The sequence below is a fragment of the Spea bombifrons genome, chromosome 3 (assembly GCF_027358695.1).
Source record: "Spea bombifrons isolate aSpeBom1 chromosome 3, aSpeBom1.2.pri, whole genome shotgun sequence".
In the NCBI taxonomy this organism is placed as follows: Eukaryota; Metazoa; Chordata; class Amphibia; order Anura; family Pelobatidae; genus Spea; species Spea bombifrons.
In genome coordinates, this window is record NC_071089.1 from 27,512,653 (window position 1) to 27,532,500 (window position 19,848).

Genomic DNA, 19,848 nt, shown 5'->3' on the forward strand with positions numbered 1-19,848 from the left:
GGAAATGGGGCTTAAGTCTTATCTTAAAAGTCAAATAACTCAAGAGTGCACATGCAGTAAAATGCAATGGAGTTTTTGCAAAAGTTCTTGACTCTTGATATGCATTAATAACAAATTTGTGTAACTAGACTGTCCTTTTCAGCATAATCATATCAGGAAATAGCGCCTTTCCTGGATATCTCTTCTGGATGCTTTTTGGGGACCAACTTCCATCTTCTTGTCTTGTATCTCAGTGATTCCTACGTGGTTACATTCCGTCTATAAACAGAGCCCAATTCTCTTCCGCACCCCAACTACATCCCCTATGCTATTTTTCTAGCCTGGCAGAATTGGCATTTTTGTCAGGGCACACACAGATTTCGCAATACATCGTTGCCCAGGCCGCCCAGAGAGTACAGCTGTATTGACTATTGATTAGGCCCACATTCCTACCTAATGTGGCTGCTATGGACTATGGGACACTGCAAATGGGCGCATTGAGTCATTACATTTATTTATATAGGGCTATTTAACAAACACAATTTAAAGCTGACAATAATTGTCACACCCTTCAAGACATATCGATACAGAGGATAGAGGGCCCTGCTCGTGTGAGCTGACAATCTATTTATTGCCATATGAGGCAAAATACGTATACGGAGGTGTTTGCATGTCGTATCCCCCATTGTTTCATATGCATCATTGTTACATTGCCCCCATGCCTATCTGCATCATGCATGGTAGCTGTGCAGCCCCCCACCGTGCATCACTCCCTGTGCCCACCCATAGGCATCAGTCAGGCTTGCATACCCCGTGCTTTGTTTACTTTCCTGCTTATTGTCTCCGTTCCCACCGTCGCTGTATTTATTCTCCTCCGTCACCCCTATGATTCTCACCCCCCGTCGGCAATATATACCCTAAAGTGCGCCCGGTTACCGTCCGTGTCCCGTGCCCCACTATGCCCCTTCCCTTCTCCCCACCCCTGGCACAGGCCTCTGCCCCCGCACTGCGCCTGCGCACAGGCCCGGCTCGGGAGCCATGTTGAAGGAACTGCGGGGTTTGTATTCTCCAGGCTCCTGGACGTATCTACGATTATACGAGTGACTGGAATCCGAGGCCCGGCCCGATCTGGGTGTGATAGAGTTCCGGATCTGCACGGCTGGGTGTTAACGTCACAGGGCTCTGAGTGCCCCGCTGCTGATTGCGAGTGGGCTCCGTGTGCCCCCTGCCCTGGTGCGATCAGAGTCCATCCCTCTGACCGAGGTTATAGCGGTGCCTGGGTCCCCCCCTCCTGCAGAGGTGTGAGTGTAAGCGGGCTCCGGGCGCCCCCTGCCCGGCTTTGAGCGTGAGAGGGGTCTGGGTCCCCTCCGGGCGGGCACCATGAGCACGGGCTGTGACCTGTCCCGCAGGAACCCGCAGGAGGACTTCGAGCTCATCCAGAGGATTGGCAGCGGCACCTATGGCGATGTGTACAAGGTAAATACCCCTGGGGCAGAAAGCGAGGGTTACCATCTTAGCAGGGGGGTGGGGGCTTTCGGGTAAACAAGAGGCAGATAATAATATACCCTGCCAGGGGGGAGAATGGGCTGGTACCCCTGCCACAGGCAGATAGTGGGGGAATGTGCCACAGAGCAGGGCAGGAATGAATACACATTAAAGTGGTATGATCTGTGCCAAGGCTTGAGTGGGATATAACACAGGATAGAATGGTATGTTCCAGCCTCAGGGCACTGCTACAGATGTGAGGACCATGCCAAGCAAAGAGAGATGTATTGCTGGGTAGTCTGTGCCAGTGGCGCTAAAACATATACGTAACCGGGTATTTCTAAATGTCACCGGGCGATTGTATGTGTGCCACAAGTGGTAGGAGAAAGGCTGGGGTTTGTAAGTGCCCTCTACCTGCCGATGTTGCCACAGAGCTGTAAAAGTTTACTTTATGGAAGCAATGACATGGTTGCCATTTATCCAGACAGGGTGGCAACCTGATTGCAGGGCAAAATTGGTAATAGCATGTCTGGCATGGTACTTGTGCAAGGTTAGGAAAGTTCTTTCGCGTGCAGTAAGCAGAAATATATTGAGTGATTGAAAGGTGGTGAAGAAGGCATGTGCCATGGGGCAAGGAGCTGTGAGGTAGAGCATGATATGCGGGCGTGATGGCGTGGGGCCAGGAGGTGCTTGCATGTAAATATAAGGGGTTCATTCCCTAAGGAGGGAGTTGGAAGTAGATGTTGCAGAGCAGTTGCAGTTCCATCTCTCTCTCATCATTTTACATCAAGTAGGGCCCACAGGTCGGTTTCTTGAAAGTCACCTCGCTGACTGAGGTTTGCCTTATACAAGACCAATTCATTCTTCAACAGGGCTTTGCCAGCAATGGCCCTTTATAATGCATAGTGGGTTTGGGAAGTTGAAACCCCAACTCTCCTGCCACTAGCCTCTTTAGTGAATAATCCCCTAATGCCCCCTGTGTGGCAGTTTTGCATAAATTGATTGGTGGTTTGTAAAATCCTAGAATCAGAGAGAAAACTTGTTTTATTCACTATAGAAAGAATTGATAAGAGAGTTTGACTGACAGTTGCATTGCAGCTTCTTCACTTCCCTTTGCATTATAAACATCCAGCCACAGTGAGCTTCTGTTGCAAGAAGACCCTGGTTGGCCCTGTGTGACTAATTAGTAAGATGTCTTCAAAGTCTCGATACCTGTTGAACTATACATTAAACAGAGCCAACTCAGTCCTTCTAGCTGGCGAAACCTACCAGTGTTGGCCTCCATAATCAATAGTTAATTGAGAGAGTTAAAACCACAACCCTCCCTTTAGTGAATAAACCCCTGAAAGTTGTTGCTTAGAGCAAGATGTTGGTGTCTGGCTACTGCCCCGTCGACCACTGCAGAAGATGTAAAGACTGTTGCCCATTATGCCAGCTGCTGAATCGAGGCCAGAGTTTCGTTTGTGTAGAACAGAGACACTTCTTTTAGAATGAGGACGGACGTCAGTGTGTAGAGCAACTTGGGCATTACAACTGGATATGGTGGACTTTATCAAAAAGAAACAAGGCCTACTAATACTGTGCCAAAGGGCCAGAAAGGCAGCGGGAACAAGATAACAAGAGTTTGCCAAAAAGGCAATGGGAGATGAACACTGATAGTAGCTCAGTGGGGTCAGCCATGGTACTGTCACAAGGTGTTAAATGTGAGAGATGTTCCTAGAGTTACTGCCAGTAAGTGTTGGAACAGTATAAGGACACGAAACGTGAGCTGTGACACATGGTACACTGACACTGGGACTGAAACCCGAGAACTGTTGTTGAAATTGCTTGTTGGCACACGGAACTATACCAGCCACGTCTATTGACTCATACACTGCATACTTCTGCTGCTTAAAATCAGGCCCCGAGGCTGATATTTCTTAGTGGGAAGCTTTAATGTTGCTTATGGCCAACGGAAATGAATGGTCCTTTCACTATCGTGGTAAGAGGTATTTGATATTTGGCACTCCAGATGTTATTCAACTGCATAGTCCATCATCCACAGCCACTGGTGTGCCAGACAAGGTAAAGGGAGTGCAGCGTGTAACGTTATGCCCTTTAATGAGTTAATTTGCACTTTCTGGGGTTTTTTTGGGGGTGGTTTATAACAAAATACCTTAGTCTTCATCTAATGTACATTCTGTACTGTGTGATAGTGGCCCAGGTTGGCTACTTGCGATGTTCTTGGCTATTCTGGAGGAAATGCGAGGATTATGAACATTTGAAGGGATCGGATATGAAACTTTTTTTCATGTTATTTTTATTTGTTATTCTTTTGTTTTATAACCTGTAGAAATATTCATAAAGATTACATTTGCAGTATTGTAACCTGCTCAGAAAATACTTATAGACATTTTACAAATTGCTATTCATGTTATCAGAATGCATTATATCCTTAATTATTTTTTTACATTTTAATAAATTATAATAATTTTTTTACACGTTTTTTACATTTTTATTTTATTTATATCGTGTGATATGTACAAGGAGGGATCTTTTTGCTCATTACGGCATGTTAGACACTCATTCTAGAACGCTCTTAATTCAGTATTTTTGGGGAAAGAGTAAATGCATTTTTCAGTGATATTGAATGGGCTTCACTAGATTCCCAGCAATGTGTTTATTAGCAGTCATGTCCTAACAAGGAATCTGGCTTGTTCTGCTGGAGTTAAAGATAAGGGTCAGGATGAAAATCCATGTGTCATTGCTTTATTCTGCTTTTTTAATACTGATGGGATGGGGTCAGCTTCCAGGAACACATGGGAAAAGGAAATGATGGAGCATTGTGAATGTTTCTGAGCGGTAACGTCGTGTGTCCTTCCAAGCAGGCCTCGTCTTGCTTCTCCTGTTGACGTTGCTCCATGCTTGGTGTGCAGCATCGCACATTCCTTTCGTCTCTGTATCCATGTTATTTACTCTGCCTTTTATTTTGTGGTTTCTACACTCCGTCTGTTGAATGAACTGGCTGTATTCTATATCTGATAGTAATGATTTTTTTTTACCTTTTCGTATTAAGGTATACCAAGAATGCATTAAGAAATTAAGAGAAAGGAGGATAACCACTGTTTAAATTCATATTTGTTAGCCTACATTGCAGTGATGCGGCCTCTGCTTCTTGGTAAAGATATACTAAGCTGTGAATTATTAGAGGTATTTTGGTCAAAGGAAGCTGGTGAACTGTAGCATCACTTAATTATTTGCATTATTTGTGTGATATTTGATTTCATTGTCACAGTGACTTTACAACGTGTTTTTGTTGGGTTTTGTTTTAATTTGTGCATTTGGTCAGTTGATGTAGTTGTTGGGACACCTTCTTGGCATGATGACACGCTAGTTGGCCGTTGGACAAGCACACTGGAAGTGATGGTCCAAGCAGCTCTCCACAGAAAGGAGGGACAGAGGGCCTTTTAAATGATGCATAAAACAACAAACATTGGCGTGACACATTCTTTAATACGAGCATTGGCAATACAGTTAGATGACACTGTTTAGTGAGTAATTCCCACAGTCTGGCAGTTAGTATCCTCTTACCCTCTTACCTCTATACGTTACACTGACAGATTCACTTTGAGTCCTGAGTCCCTCAATCAGTGTTATTACGGGATCTATTTCAGTTCCCCCACATGCTCTTCACGTTGTAATGTTGTGATGCGGTTTGCTGAGACTGGTAGATGAGTGGAAAATACTTGAGAAATGGTTACAGTGAGATCCAATTGTTTAATAATTGGAATAATAATAAAAAATGACCAAGCCTTTTAATATAGGTAGGAATGCAAGATTAATGTTTGCCCGTGCAAGTTTATAGCGTAATTACAATACATTCTTTTACTGAGAAAAATTGACATGTAATGCAAAAGAGTCTTTGTTCAAAGTGTTACAGAACAGTTGGCCGGTTTCGGCTTTGATAATTCTTTTATAAGCAAACAGCCTTTTGTGGAATTCGGCATTTGTAAAGGTGGATTACGTTTAAGAATAACTTCTTGCAAAGTGTTTTTTTAGTGCATTACCAATAAAAACAAAACAGTCCCTAAATTGTCATATCCCTGAACTGGTGCTTCTCAAACCCAGGAGCAGGAAGATCATGACTTCAAAGCTATATTTGGTGGCGCACCTAATCATTTTTTATTACTTTATATAGACCTGTATAGCGTGTTAATATCACTTCTTTGAAATAACAGCCTTATGTAGATTTTTTTTCCCAGGGATCAGTGAAGCCGATTTTGTTTACACCACCGGTTTCTGTGTATACTCCGGGACCTGTGTGCATCTGCACAATAATTTGGGGTTTGTGTTCACTAGGATCCAACGCGTTCTTCACTGTTAGGTTTTAGTACTGATCCCAGCTGGACATGTCACTGACATGCTAGTCAGCTGAACAGACTAACGTGCCACTTAAGCAAAAGGGGCCAGAGCTAAGAGTTTCTGCTTAGTGTCAGGTGAGTCGGGCAGCCGCCTGGGATGCCTGGATCAGGGAAGTCATCCCAGATACAGTTCCCTATGTGTAGACGTTGGTCTGATACTTTACAGGGGTGCATGAGAGACGCGCACAAGACATCCATGCTTACTTGGCAGTCTAAATGTATAACAAAAGAGATGGCGTGCACGTGTATGGGGTGACAAAGTGGGTGCTATTTGAGGCCTGGCCCTGCAGATAAGCATTACAAAGAGAAATGGTCTAGTGGCCATGAGGAGGCCTCTTGGACTTCATTCTCTTTCATTCTTTTTTGTTAAGAACAACAGTTTCTTCTAAACCAGGTAAATGTGCCTTAAGTAAAAGCGTAACCACACATCTATTTATGTTTAAAAGCCTAAATTAACCACTTTGCACTTTCATATCTGTTGTTCTATAAACAAGAATTAAAGGACGGACCCACAAACTAAAATAGATATGGGTGGACACTACCCTCCCTGTAATGCAACACACACACCTCTCCATAAACCAGGTGCCACCAACTTATTTAGGTGTGGCAGCCTCCCCCCACCTCATGTACGTGGCTTTCACATGGCGGCAGGGTCCGTTAAAAGCAGCACCCAAGCTTGTATTTTCTTGCACCCTCTAACAGCTATAAGGTGAAGATCTCTGGGCTATAGCATCATGGCCTGGTTCTATTTAGCTTAGTGAGGGAGCAAGATATTGACATCTGTGCTGAAGAAGAACTGCTCATGGATGGCAACCAGAGGGGCCTGCCCTAGACCTTGGCCTAAATATGTATCTGTTGTCAGCCTATTAGACCCATATATATATATATATATATATATATATATATATATATATATATATATATATATATATATATATATATATATATATATATATATATATATATATATATATATATATATATATATATATATATATATATAAATTTTTTTTTCTAACTGAGAAGTGGATTAGTGACTCCAGCCACTATTGAGATTTTTCTGTATGATTAACAGAGACCTTTCCTCTTTTGAATTTAGTTATCTGATAAAACAGGTTGGTAGAAAGCCAAAAACAATACCGTGAATGGCAAACAATGCCCACATTTATAACGCTTTCAAAGATCCATACACTAACGCATGCCAGAGTTGTCTAAATGTGACAATCAAATCCCTAAATTCCTGTTTTATTGACAGACTGTATTTAACAAAAGAAAAATGAGTTTTTTTGGATATTATCCAAATGAAACTTACTTTGTAACGTTATCCTTCTATTGTCTGCCATGAATTCATTTCCAGCTACTCACTTCACTCAAAGTGTACCTTAAAGTGTCTTTTTTTTTTTTTTAGAAGTATGTCTATTCATTTCATTGTATTAGGTGTGTATAGCAGACTTTTCGTATGGAAACCTGCAACCTACCAGTCCTTAATAATAAGGTACACTTATTACATTTTATTTATATAGTGTCAAGAGATTCTATAATGCAATTATAAAAAGGGTGGATTAAAAGTTATGTAGAAAATATAAGATACTTGGTCCCCTCCCTGGTTGAAATTATGCGCTTGATATCTTAAAAGCCTACCCCCAACACAGCCACTGGATATCCAGGGCCCTCATGAGCTTCCTTCAAGGGAGGAGGCCAAACCTCTCCTCCCACTTTTACCATTCTACCATATTTTAGGGAGACATTGATAATTCTAATATTGTAGCTTTATTGTTATGTTTGGTCCGAGCGACAGGCATATCATAAAAAGTAAAGGTTATGATTTGCTTTATACAAGCCTGTCATTCCTCGTGGGCCAATCACTCTGTGTGATACATTGTGACCGAGTTGCGTAGTTTGATTTTGTGTAACTAGCAATAAACGATACACTTATGTCAATATGGAGAAAGGAAACCTGCTCTGAATTCAGAGAAGTGCAGTTTAAAGGGGAACCCACATGTAAAAATATTTTTCTCTAATAGTAATGTAGATTAGCATCAACAAAAACTTGGTTTTCTCTTATTGTTTCAATAATTGTCCTTTGTCTGCAGACCTGGCAACCATTATTGTCAGTCATATGATATTTTGGGTAACTTTCCCTACTTAAACACCACACTTAGCTGCTTCTTTATGGCAAAGCTAATGAAGTCCTAAAGGACACTGGGTCCATAAAGGACACTGGGGCGGGGAGGCCAGCTTCTGGAGGAGAAAGAATGGACTGAGAACTAAAGGTATGAGGACAGGAAACTGAAGGATCTGGCAAGGGAACTGCGGAGGAACCGAGCTGGGGCAGCTGTTGCAGGTGGCAATAGAGCAGCAGCATAGCAGCACTGCTACTGTTACACCAGCCAGGAAGCCACACTGAAAGGAGGAACAACACTGAAAGAGATGACAACCCTTGTATGTGTGTCTGAAGGGAAGTGAGGAATTACGAACAACTTTATTGATAAGCAAAATGCTTATAAAGTAGTATTTTCTGGAGACTAATGATATGTCACCTTAGCATTCAGGGTGCGTTTCTATAGTAGTGTGACTCAATACTGAGCTGACCAGGTTTTTTCAATAAAATACAGGCGTTTTGTTGTAGCTGTAAGAATAGGCAGATAATTTGTTGTTTGGCGCATCTAGTCTGCCTGCTAATTCTGCCGTAAGGACTCAAACCTTAAAAGTGGTATAAACACCTCTGCCCTGTTGCTACGAGTGCCTTTAGCTATATAACCCAGCACAGCCATAATCACTGCTGAGTCCCTCTCTTCTGTTGTAGCTGGCAGCACAGCCCCCTAGTACTACATTATGTCTTTGGATTGTTAAGTGCATTATTTTACATTTATCAACATTGAACTGCACCTGTCATGCTTTCCACCATTTACTTACGTCATTAGCCATCATAAGGCTTCTCGCTATGCAAAACTCAGAAGCGGTGTAATTGTTTTGATGGTGAAGGTGATGCCAAGGTTGAAATGTTACCCTCTGATATGGAGGGTGAAGCTTTGACAGCTGGAGTCCAATGCAAGCAGGCCTCTAAAATACTGGGTGACTAATGTCTCCCTTGAATGTTGTAGGGGAACTGCAGTCTTATGGCAAAAGAAACTATTAACAATAATGGTCAATAGAGTATAAATTAGTTTTTTTACGTACCGAAAAATTGCATATCTCTTGACCCAGCATGCGGCTGAGCGCCTCTATCTAACCGGGTGATTGTTTATACTTTTAAATTTGGATAGACATGCTTTAGTGATTAATGTAGAGCAAAAAAGAACATTAGATTAAAAAAAGGCCCAATATGATGTGAAATGATCTCTTATACACGAGATTAATATCTCCAAAAATATTAGTGTTAACCGTAAGGTATAGTTTTTCATTGGAATTATGTTTGGAGCTATGTTAGTGATATATTTATATTGCTTGCCTGTCCAGCTTTCTCTTTTGTCGCGTTTCTTTCTTTGTCATATCAATAGCAGCTGTTGGTGTTTTTACCACAGTTGAGAATACTTTATAATAGTTATAAAAGTACTTTATAAAAGTTATTTTAGGTTATACTTGGTATTTTGAGAAAGCTGCAGAGTGCAAGTAGATTTGAACAAGATTCTGTCTTCATATTTGGTGAAGTGAAGCCTGAAGTTTGCTCCCACCACTTACTGTCTAAGCTGAAGACATTGACTGGAATTTTACCACCACATTAAAATCTGGAGAAAGCGGAATTATTGATGCTCAAAGTTGCACCTACCCTTCCAGTATTGCAAATGACTATGTACATAACATTGGAAATGTGTTCATCCGTGCTTAATCCAGTGAAGCAACGTAAGTATGCATGGTTTAGATATAAGGATGTCCTTGATATAAGACAAGGGTCAGGTTAAGCTTTAAACAAAAAGCAGTCAATAGACTAGGTGGACCAAGTGTTTTATGTCAGTCATGCCTGTGGATCAGGGATGTGGTGTCCTTAATGCAATTAGTAGAGACATTTGTGATCCTTGATTCCAATGTTTGTTTTTTATGGTCATTTTCTGCGAGTGGCTTCTCAATAGTCCCTGCGCTCTACAGTACGTGATCATTGCAATGACTTTTCAAGTGGCTGATTGCACGAAGTTTTACAAAATTGTATAGATTGACGTTGTTTTTAAAGAAAACAGAAACAACCAACATAAATTGTTTATATTTATATATATATATACGGTATATATATATATTTTATTTTTTTTTAAATTGTCTGAATGACTTAACCCCCAGCTTGAAAATGTTTCTTTAAGTGAGGTTGCCAGACAAGACCATAATTACACAAACTACTGTGTTTGATCGCTCATGGGAGAAATACAAAGAAATTGCCTGGCATTGCTCTCAGAAACATTTAAATATAGTGTTAGTTCTTTAGAGGGTTTGTCTGACTGTGAGTCAAGTGCATTAAAGAGGTAGACTTTTCAACAAATCAGTTCATGTGAACTCGATGAAAATAATTTGACACCAATACTAGTGTGACTTAAAATGCTAATTAGTCTGAATTGTAAAGCCTTCAGTGCATAACACTGACATTTATTAATTTATTTTGGCGTGGGTGATTTTTTTTTTTTTTTATATATCCTGAATCTAAGACAAGACCAAGGAGTGATTTAAGTTCTGAGTCCTTTAATAAAAAAATGGGGAGAGAAGAGAGTATCTACTGTTAAATAGTATGTTTCTGTTATTCATAAGGTTCATCTGAGCAAACCTAGAAGAGTAAATGTTAAAATGAGTTAAATATTGCATTAGTTGGCAGATTTCTATCTCAAAATTCCAATGCTTTCAGCAAAGACCTCTGATTTTCCAAGTGATCATGGTTGTGCACTCCGGTGCCCTGTTGACCTCCCTAGACAAACACTACTTGTGAAAGTACTTCCATATGCATTCTTCAAAATGAGGGGAAAAGGTTGGTACCAAGGGGAAAATCTGCAGCTGCACTCCTTCTCCATGGTCCGACAATTCTTTCCACTGATTCAAGCCAATGCGAGCTCTTTCCACGCACGCACACAAGGTCTGAACAGCCCAACACATCTCCGACATGGCAGCTAGCTGTAAGATGAGGAAAGGGGCAAATGTGTATGGGGAGATTCTATGGAACCCTTGGTGCATTGGCAAAAAGGCCGCCATGTAAATTTAAAGGGATCTTTAAGCTATTAAAGTGCATATGATGGTTTGATTGCCTCTTTGAAAGAGCCTGGTGTCCCACACAGCCCCCTCTATAAAGAAGACATGCTGAAGTATTTTTTAAGTACGTTAGTGTTCATTCTTTACCTGTAACAAAAAAAAAATAATAAAGCCGTTTGCCTTTAGAAGAAGAGATTCTAAGCTGGGTCATGGGGTCTCTAGATACTGCAAGGCATTGTTGAGCATCTATACATTAAATCACAAGTCATAAGTCTGTCTCTTAACGTAATAAACTGTTAATATTTTCTGGAGCATCAAATTCATGTATTTATGTAAAGTACTTGCCACAAATGACCTGTACCTTGTATTTTTAACCAGATATGTGGTGGTGTAATTGTTCTCTTTTTTTAATGAATTATGTTTTTTAAAGTTTGGTATAATATTGTTTTTTAACATTCCAAAATACTTAGTGACAACAAACACTTAGTGTAACAAACACTTATTTGTAACACCGTTCTGTAAGTTTTGGTATACATGTATGTAAACTAGAATGTTAACACGTGGGTGGATAGAGTGTCTGTAATTTTGTAAAGGCATTCTAAGAATGTCCAGAGACTGCCTGTGAAACTGAAAGGAGATAAGATAATATATGAAGCTGTTACATACCAGGAGTTGCAGTAAGTGTGCAGTCTGGAGCACCCTGTCTTCTGTCAACATGATTGTTTACATTTCTGGTCACCTCACTCTAGATTAACTATTTAATTGCCTGCCAAATTCTGGATAACATTATTATTTCTTGACTTGTATAATGCCATCATATGTTACAGTGCTGTATATGGATATGATAACATAAATTCTATGCATAGGTTATTTCTTTTTTCTTTCCTGTAAACATATGACCGTTTACAACATAGTTTACACATTTTTCATTCTAATCATAATAATATGAAATATGTATTTCCCCTTCTCGAAATGCAACAATAAACACCACATCAATAATTCAAACAATATATGTTTTTGACATGTTTATATAATATGTAATACTAATTGTTAAGATCAAAATAATGGAGAAAAAAAGCCCTTATTCATATATATATATGTTTTTTTTTTGTTTCAACCCCTCCCCAGTCAAACTCCATCCTTGAACCCTGAACACAGACACATAATGGAAATCGATTATAAGAATTTATAAGAGAAATGTTTCTTTTCTTTGTAAAAGCTCCATGTAAAGGTCCTGTACATATCATTCCGCTCTGATCCTGCCCTTGTTCTCATATTAATTCCAGCTCACCTTTACTTCACAGCGAGCTTCGGTTATACATGCCAGCTTACGTCTGGGTATGTTTACCGAGCTGGAAAATCAAGATGTGCCTTCTCCAAAGCTGCATATGGCTTGAGAAGCCCCGAGGGTTTCTGAGAAGCAGCAACTTATTTATTTCTTTCTTAACATTCCAGATTCCTCTGTCTGCCGACATATTTCATGTCTGTGAATGGAAATATTCATTTAAAAATCTAGGGTTGTTCTTGTTTTTCATATAAAACTACTGATAAGATATCTGTTACTTGGTAATGGATTGGCACGCTGAACTCTTTAGTTTACCCACCAGTTACTTTATAACGCCTGACCAACCCATGAACACACACACAAACACTGTAATAAAACGCATTTAATTAAACAAACTGCCATAATATAACATCATATATAGATATTATATATTACATGCATCAGATATCTATGAACATTAGCTTTTAAGCAAACCCTTCAGGAAAGCTGACCCTGTGCCCAGTTTCTGAGTTAATTAAGCTCCTTAAATAGATGGAAGCGTAGAATTCGACAGCAGATAAGACCCATTCGGCCCGTCTAGTCTGCCTATTTTTCCTGATTTAAGGATTAATCGGTCTCTGGTCTCGTCTTTCTCATCTTAGATTAGCTGTATGCCTGACGCATGCGTGTATTAAAATCTACCACCATAATGATCGTTTTTCAGACCTTTTTCAAGTAGGCAATTCAGAAGTTGTTTTTTTTGTGCCTTAGCAATGGTCTGTCCATTATTGGAATGATTTATTTTTCTCTCTGGTAATAGTTAGTAGCATGTGTCAGCGTGTTATCGCAAGCATGTTAAGTAATTTAACGTCTTATATTTCTTCTTTTCAGTACAAGTAGCCGAATCCCATCTGTTCTAGACTTTTTAACATTTTCGTTCTGTTTCATTTACTTGATTTAACGCAGCATAGAATATCACAAGTTGGCATTATACCACATTAAAGAGAAAAAGACGTCTTCAGATGGTAGCTGTCACATATATTGTGCTTGAAATGGAAATTTATCCCTATACATTTAATTTGGGCTGGATATTCAGCAACTTACAATCGCACTAAAAGCGGAAATGAAGAAGAAATTATTTCTGTATTGAAACTTTTGTACCCACTTTTCAATGTCCTTTCTCTCTGAGGTAATAATTTGATAAATTGAATTGGCAGAAGAAATATGTGTGTCAATTGCCTTGGGTATCCCTGTGTGGTGGAGACCTACAGTGTGGTGGCCCAGCCACTGTTTGTAAACTTGATGAATATTTTTCTGATTTATTCTTCAAGATATATCTGTGGGTCGTATGTATATTCTTACATTTATTTCCTGCATTCTGTTATGTTTCCAGGTTTTTGCATCTGGACTTGCATTTTTCCTGTGTCTTCCAACTTCAGATTATTTCCTTTTATTGTTTTAGTTAATAGGGTCTCCCACCTGTAATAACTGTATGTCGTTGGGTCCCCCCCTTCAGATTACACCTTTATATTCTACCTAAGGTGTAGCCCCAAAGTAGATGGGCTGCCTAACTGTTGGTGGGGCTTTAAGATGGTGGCGTTAGTTGGAGAGCCCTATCTGGGGCAGAACTGTGTGGTGTTGTAGCAAATTGGCACCTCCTGAATTATCCAGATGAACAAAATTGGATCGAAATGAGGAAGGATTTAGGCGATTGTTCCATTTTAATCTTCTTCTTTGGAAATGCCACTCAATATGTCCTTTTATGATGTGGGGCTCAGACAGTGTCTCCATGTTCCTTTTCAAATGCTAGCATCCTGCCTTTCTGCATTCCTAACATTAATTGCTAGAAGTCAATGGAATTTACTCCAAAAAAAACATTGACTTGGTTAAAAAAGATAAATTACGATATTTGATCATTTTTGGTTCTATGCGATACTTATTATTAAGGAACCATCATTTTTTGTCATATTAAGCTTACTTGTTTGTCACGTTGTTATTCCTGTCATCTGACCCACTGCTGATTCTTATCCAAACTCCTTTACTGGTTGGAATGAGATTTCTTCAAACTGCTGACCTTGAAACGTTTCTGACATTCCCGGCCTAATTTATTTTATCATTCCAGCAAGGTTACATATTTTTGGCTGTGAGGTTTTGGCTACAGTAATATTTTGTTTCAGTGGATCAACATATTCATAGAACGAGATGTGAAGTTGAAAAAGTTTTTTTTTAAGACCACAGCTTCCCTTCTTCAGACGTAAGGAAAATGTAATATGTGGACTCGGGCATTCTTTCTGTAAAAGGAACTATGATTCAGCGTCGGCATAAGCTCCTTGTGACCTTAGACACGTCTTAGCCAAAGTTAAATTGTATGCTTTTCAGAGCATGAACTCCGTCTAAATGCGGAAGGGCTTATGATGTTCGCATTAAACAGCAATAAACGATTAAAAGCTGTACACAAAGTTTGGGATGAAAAGCTAAGGAAGTTCTATCGGTGAGAGACACAAAAAGAGTGGAGATAAGGTGCGTTGTACCCATTTCACATAAAGGGTAACATTGTTTGCTAAATGGTTCTTTACACTTTATAGACAAATAAGTAGAAATGAAGAACCAACCACAAAATATTGACTTGACATTTATTCATAGAGGTCAATAAAATATAGAGCAGGCAATATTTAGAGGCTGTTGCGACCGGGCTTCTTTACTAGTGACTAATGCAAATCACATTGATCCTGCCATATGGTGAATAACAAATAGAAGCATATAGAAATAGGCAAGTAGCACAGGGTGGACCTGCAGGGCGCTTGTTGATCTGTGCTAAAGCTGGACTTACCTGCAACGTTAAGCCCTTTTGAACATGGATGTTCATTGAGACCAAAGTTCCAGGTCGATTTCTTCAGCTCTTGATGTGCTGGGCTGAGCCAGGCCAAACCAGGTGTTGGGCTCAAGCCCAACATGAATAAATACATTAAAACCATTATAAAGTTTTAAGCAGGAGCTTACTAGCAAAATTGCCCTACTGTCCCATTTTTATATTTAGTAAGGAACTGGGCTGATTAAAAAAAAATACAATGGCAGGCGACCAGATGGGTAAGGTCAGTGGATTGTCCTGTCTCTAATCCTGCCCTGCTTCTTCCTGTGCCCCCCAATGAAGGCTCTCAGTTTGGGAGTATGGTAAAGTGAACTCCAACAAAAAATATCTTTTCTTTTAAGGCACTTAAGGGCTTTCAAGGCTAGTTATTTTGTGCATTGGATCAAAAGGAAAAAAATACAAATTTCTGCAAACTTTAGGGTGAAGATTGATGTAGATGTTGTAGATTATTAAATAGTCGTAAAGAGATATGTTAGAAGATGTCACAGAAGTTTATGTACAGCAGTAAATTTTTAGAGGCCATGACTAGCTGGCTCCTGAGATTTGTCTGGTCCTGTGTTTATATGGTGTGTCAGCCCACTGTAAATAGACCTGCAAAATACATTGGGGCCTTTAAATACACAAATACTGATGTATGCTTAGTTTTTGGCAGAATATTGCTAACAAGATCTTGCAGGGGATGTAGTGAAATCAAGAGAAGAAGCAAGATGTTTTCCATACTTACGTTCAATGTGCTTATTAAACCTACCTAGTGGTTATGCACAGACAGTCAGGCTAACCATGGTCAGAATGCCAGGTGTTGGAAAGACCAAGTTTAGATACTGGAGACCCAGTCAGTGGAGGAACATGGCGAGGATCGACGCACAGGATCCCAGGAAGGGGCGGACATATTAAGGGAGATAATGAGCCGACTAATGGGATAATTGCTGTTGGGTGTTTGGCGCCCCAATAAGGACCCTGAAGTCTTCTAATCCAGAGGGAATGCAACGTGTACTCTAACTTGACATATATACAGGAATGGCTTTCTTCTCCTGCTGAAGTTGGCTTACTGTGATAAAATAATACCCCCTACTACATTTATAGTGATTGAGGAATAATAAATATTGGAGGTGGTCAGGGTCAGACAGAGGGATGACGAGGTGACTCTGGAAGTTTAAGGCCAGCAGCTGCCGAATGTCGTACCTGTAGTTGCCAGCTGGATATGCGCTGTCCTGTGTGCGTTTTATATACTCATGCAGAGTGCGGCCAGGCGTTTCCAGCTGGCACAGCAGATCGGATGAGTATGGATCACATTGGCCCACTAGGCATTTGCCAGTGCACCAGATGGCCAGTCTGGGCCTGGAGGCTATGTAAGTAAATTCATGTAATGAAACTAAAAGCTCTGTAGGCTACAGATATTCTTCTTCTGTGTTGCTTGGTTAGCCCGAGACACTCAAGATCCACTTTATCAGCCTTTCTCGTATTATAAACATCACTATAGACATTTCATGGGTTAACATAGATTATACAAAAAGTGCTCAGCGTGTGTCCGTACAGAGATTTACTGGCAATGTTTTGCATTAGTGCCAACAAACTAGAACATTTAAATATTTGCCAAGCACTTAATCACCTAAACCATTTAGACTTCTGCCATCACGAGATCTTCTTCTGTTGAAGGAACCCCCACCACACTTTTATATGTGTTTGTATGTAATATTTAGTACAAAAACGTTACATAAACTTTATTCTTAGTATAAGAATATAGTATAATTTCCCGTCCGTTCCTTCCCATCATTCTGTGCTATCTCTTGCAACCTGGAAGTCTCGTGAAGATCAGAACATGGTACAGATTGCATCACGTGACGCAGCATGCAACTTAATCACACACATACCGATGCTGCAATCTGTGTCAGACACCCTTACACATGCTACGAGTCATCTCAAAAATAGCGAAATGTGTATTGTGGCTCCACATCCTCCTCGGATGTCAGCTGAGGCTACTACCGCCATCATATTATGTCATTGCCTTAATGGTCCATGCAGCGACATTCTATTTGGCCACCATGCAGTTCTCTACATTAACACTTTGATGACACTCGCATAGAACATAATATTACATATACATTTTTTTATTCTTTGGTTGGATTGCGGGGATCCTAAGTATGTCTGATAGAATTCTGTAAGGTAGACAGGGTCTGTGGGGTTAATTCTCTGTTTAGATACGCCTCCATCAATTCCTCCAATCAAATATTTTCTTTCATTCTCTTCTACATTCCTTCTCAGGGTAGCACATTCCATGCGGATTCGGTAGCAGTTCCTGTAATTTGGCAGCCTGCCTAGAATGACCTTGCAACATTTCTACTGCAATCTGGGAAGCTGTACGGGCTGATTTAGTAGGAACCGCACCACAGTATAGAAAAATGTCCAAAATATTCCATTAAAAAGGGAGCATTGGGGTGCTCAGAACTTCGAGGAGGCTTTATATATATATATGACCCATAATCTGAGATTTGCGACAGACGTTGGCGATCATGTGACCGTCTTGGATTACTCAGTGGAAATTTTATTTACCATTAATTTCCATTCAGGCGTACATTATAATGACCTCAATACATTGTTTTCTACTTTAACAAGATATCATAACATCCTCCTAATCCACGGATCTCAAAGCATTTTAAATTGCAGTGAGATGTCATGCGCGTTAAACCGCAATAATCCGTCACCATTGAAGACAGGGCCACAGACAAACAAGCTGCTTTGCTAGGCGCTTATCTTTAAATACATTCGTTACAGATGTTCTTGGTGATTGGCATTAAAGAGTGGCAAACACCGCTGTCTGCTATGCTGAAAAACAAAAAAGCTATATCCAATACAACATGTAACGAATTAAGCTGTACCTATTCATCATAATGTTATATGAGAAAAACAAATAGAAACGTCTGCTGGGTGGCTGTTCAACTTCTGTTCTACCCACTCAATAAAGATGTTTACATTGACGTTGTGGTCAATATATATATATATAACTGATTGGCGTGCATCCCCTACTATAGTGAAAACGTTGGCACGTCACCGTATATTAAATTCCCCAGATGCTTGCACTCAGCTTTATTCCAAGTTCACAGCTGCTCTTCCTGAGTTTCGCTAAATGTAAGCTAGACCCGTAACTAAAGCATGAATAAGGGGGGGCGTGTCTGACCGCCGAGGAAGATGGCCGCATGATTTGACTGCTCCGCCGCCGCTCGCACATTTTTATTGCATTATTGCTCCGAATCTGCCATGGGCCGCTCACGGAAGGTTGCCACCGACCCCTCCATCCCGGGTGAACGTTCCCGCTCGACCTCGGCCTCCTTGAGGGAATATTTCCGGACCCCTGCGGACTTGGCCTCGCAGGCCCCGGACGACCATGAGGCTGCATCGCCTGCCAGTTCCTCCTCTATGGATGACTCGGCCTCTGCGGCTCGACCGCTCTCTTCATCTCATCCTCCGGAGGTTCTGCAGCTCTTCTCCTCCGCACCCTGGAAGTCAGACTTCTCCTTGCTCATCACGGAGTTAAAACAAGTGGTGCGTGATGAAGTTTCGGCTCTTCGCTCTGACTTGTCTTCGCTGGAACAGAGGGTCCTGGCCCTAGAGGACTCCTCTTCCCGCCATCTCCGCGCCACGACAAATGCTCAGCAGGCGAGTGACCGCCACACAGCTTACCTGCGAGAGCTTCGTCGTCGTGTAGAGGACCTAGACAACCGGGGCCGCCGGCAGAATATCCGTGTCCGCGGGGTGCCTGAGTCGGACACCCCTGAAGACCTCCTGGCGATACTTACCGAGCTGTTCAACGGTCTCCTGAACCGGTCGCCTGATACTCCAGTGCCGATGGACAGGGCGCACCGTGCTCTTCGTCCTAGAGGCGGACCGGGAGCGCTGCCGAGGGATATCATTTGCCACCTTTCTGACTTTCGCCTGAAGGAAGCCATAATGGCTAAAGCACGGGACCTTGGCACCTGGCCGCTGCAAGGTCACCAGATATCCTTCTTTCAGGACCTGTCGGACCTTACCCTGCAGGCGCGGCGGGCCCTGGCACCATTGACGTCCGAATTGCGGAGGCTCCAGATCCCATACCGTTGGGGTCATCCCTTCGCCCTCGTGATCAGGTTTGACAACCGGTCCCTTACCATCAGACACCATCACGACGTCCCTACTGTTCTCCAACACCTTAGCTTGCCAGACCTGCAGATCTCGGACTGGGTCGACATGGATGCGGCCCTCGGTGCGACCTTGCTCCCCCGACCGCGACCTCAACGGCCTCCTCGCCCTGATCCCACACGACGGAATTCCCCTCGCGGTGCTCCCGCTCCCATTCCCATCTCTCGCCGCCTGGGCGCCATAGAGGAATAGGTGGTCGTGAGTAACTCTGTTTATTTGTAACGCTGCGACCTTATACATCACACCGCATACCTCGCATCGCGACTACAAGTGTTCCGGACGGATCCGCTGCTGTCATCATGGTTACTCTCTCACCTGCGTAACTACTCTTCACTGGACTACCGTTCGCTGCTGGCCGTTACTGCTAGTTTGCATGTTGGTTATATGTACGCTCTCCATTACGTACTTTGTTTTGCTGAGTTTCGTGCCGGCCTGGCGTTCTATGTTGTTTCGCTGGTATGCGCTCTGTGCTGTTTCCCTGGTATACCCTTATTTTTTTTTTTTTTTTTTTTTTT

The 19,848-nt window shown here is 41.5% G+C and overlaps 1 protein-coding gene across 5 annotated transcripts in view; it reads left to right on the forward strand.

Annotated features, from left to right (window-relative positions):
- The first annotated feature begins 1,031 nt into the window (after positions 1–1,031).
- Positions 1,032–19,848, forward strand: part of MAP4K3 (mitogen-activated protein kinase kinase kinase kinase 3) — a 117,750-nt gene continuing 98,933 nt past the window's right edge. For all 5 annotated transcript variants that reach the window (XM_053458747.1, XM_053458751.1, XM_053458746.1 and 2 more), the window contains exon 1: positions 1,032–1,455. In XM_053458747.1, the coding sequence (XP_053314722.1) occupies positions 1,360–1,455 (96 nt within the window). In that variant the 5' untranslated portion in view covers positions 1,032–1,359. The remainder of the gene's footprint in view (positions 1,456–19,848) is intronic.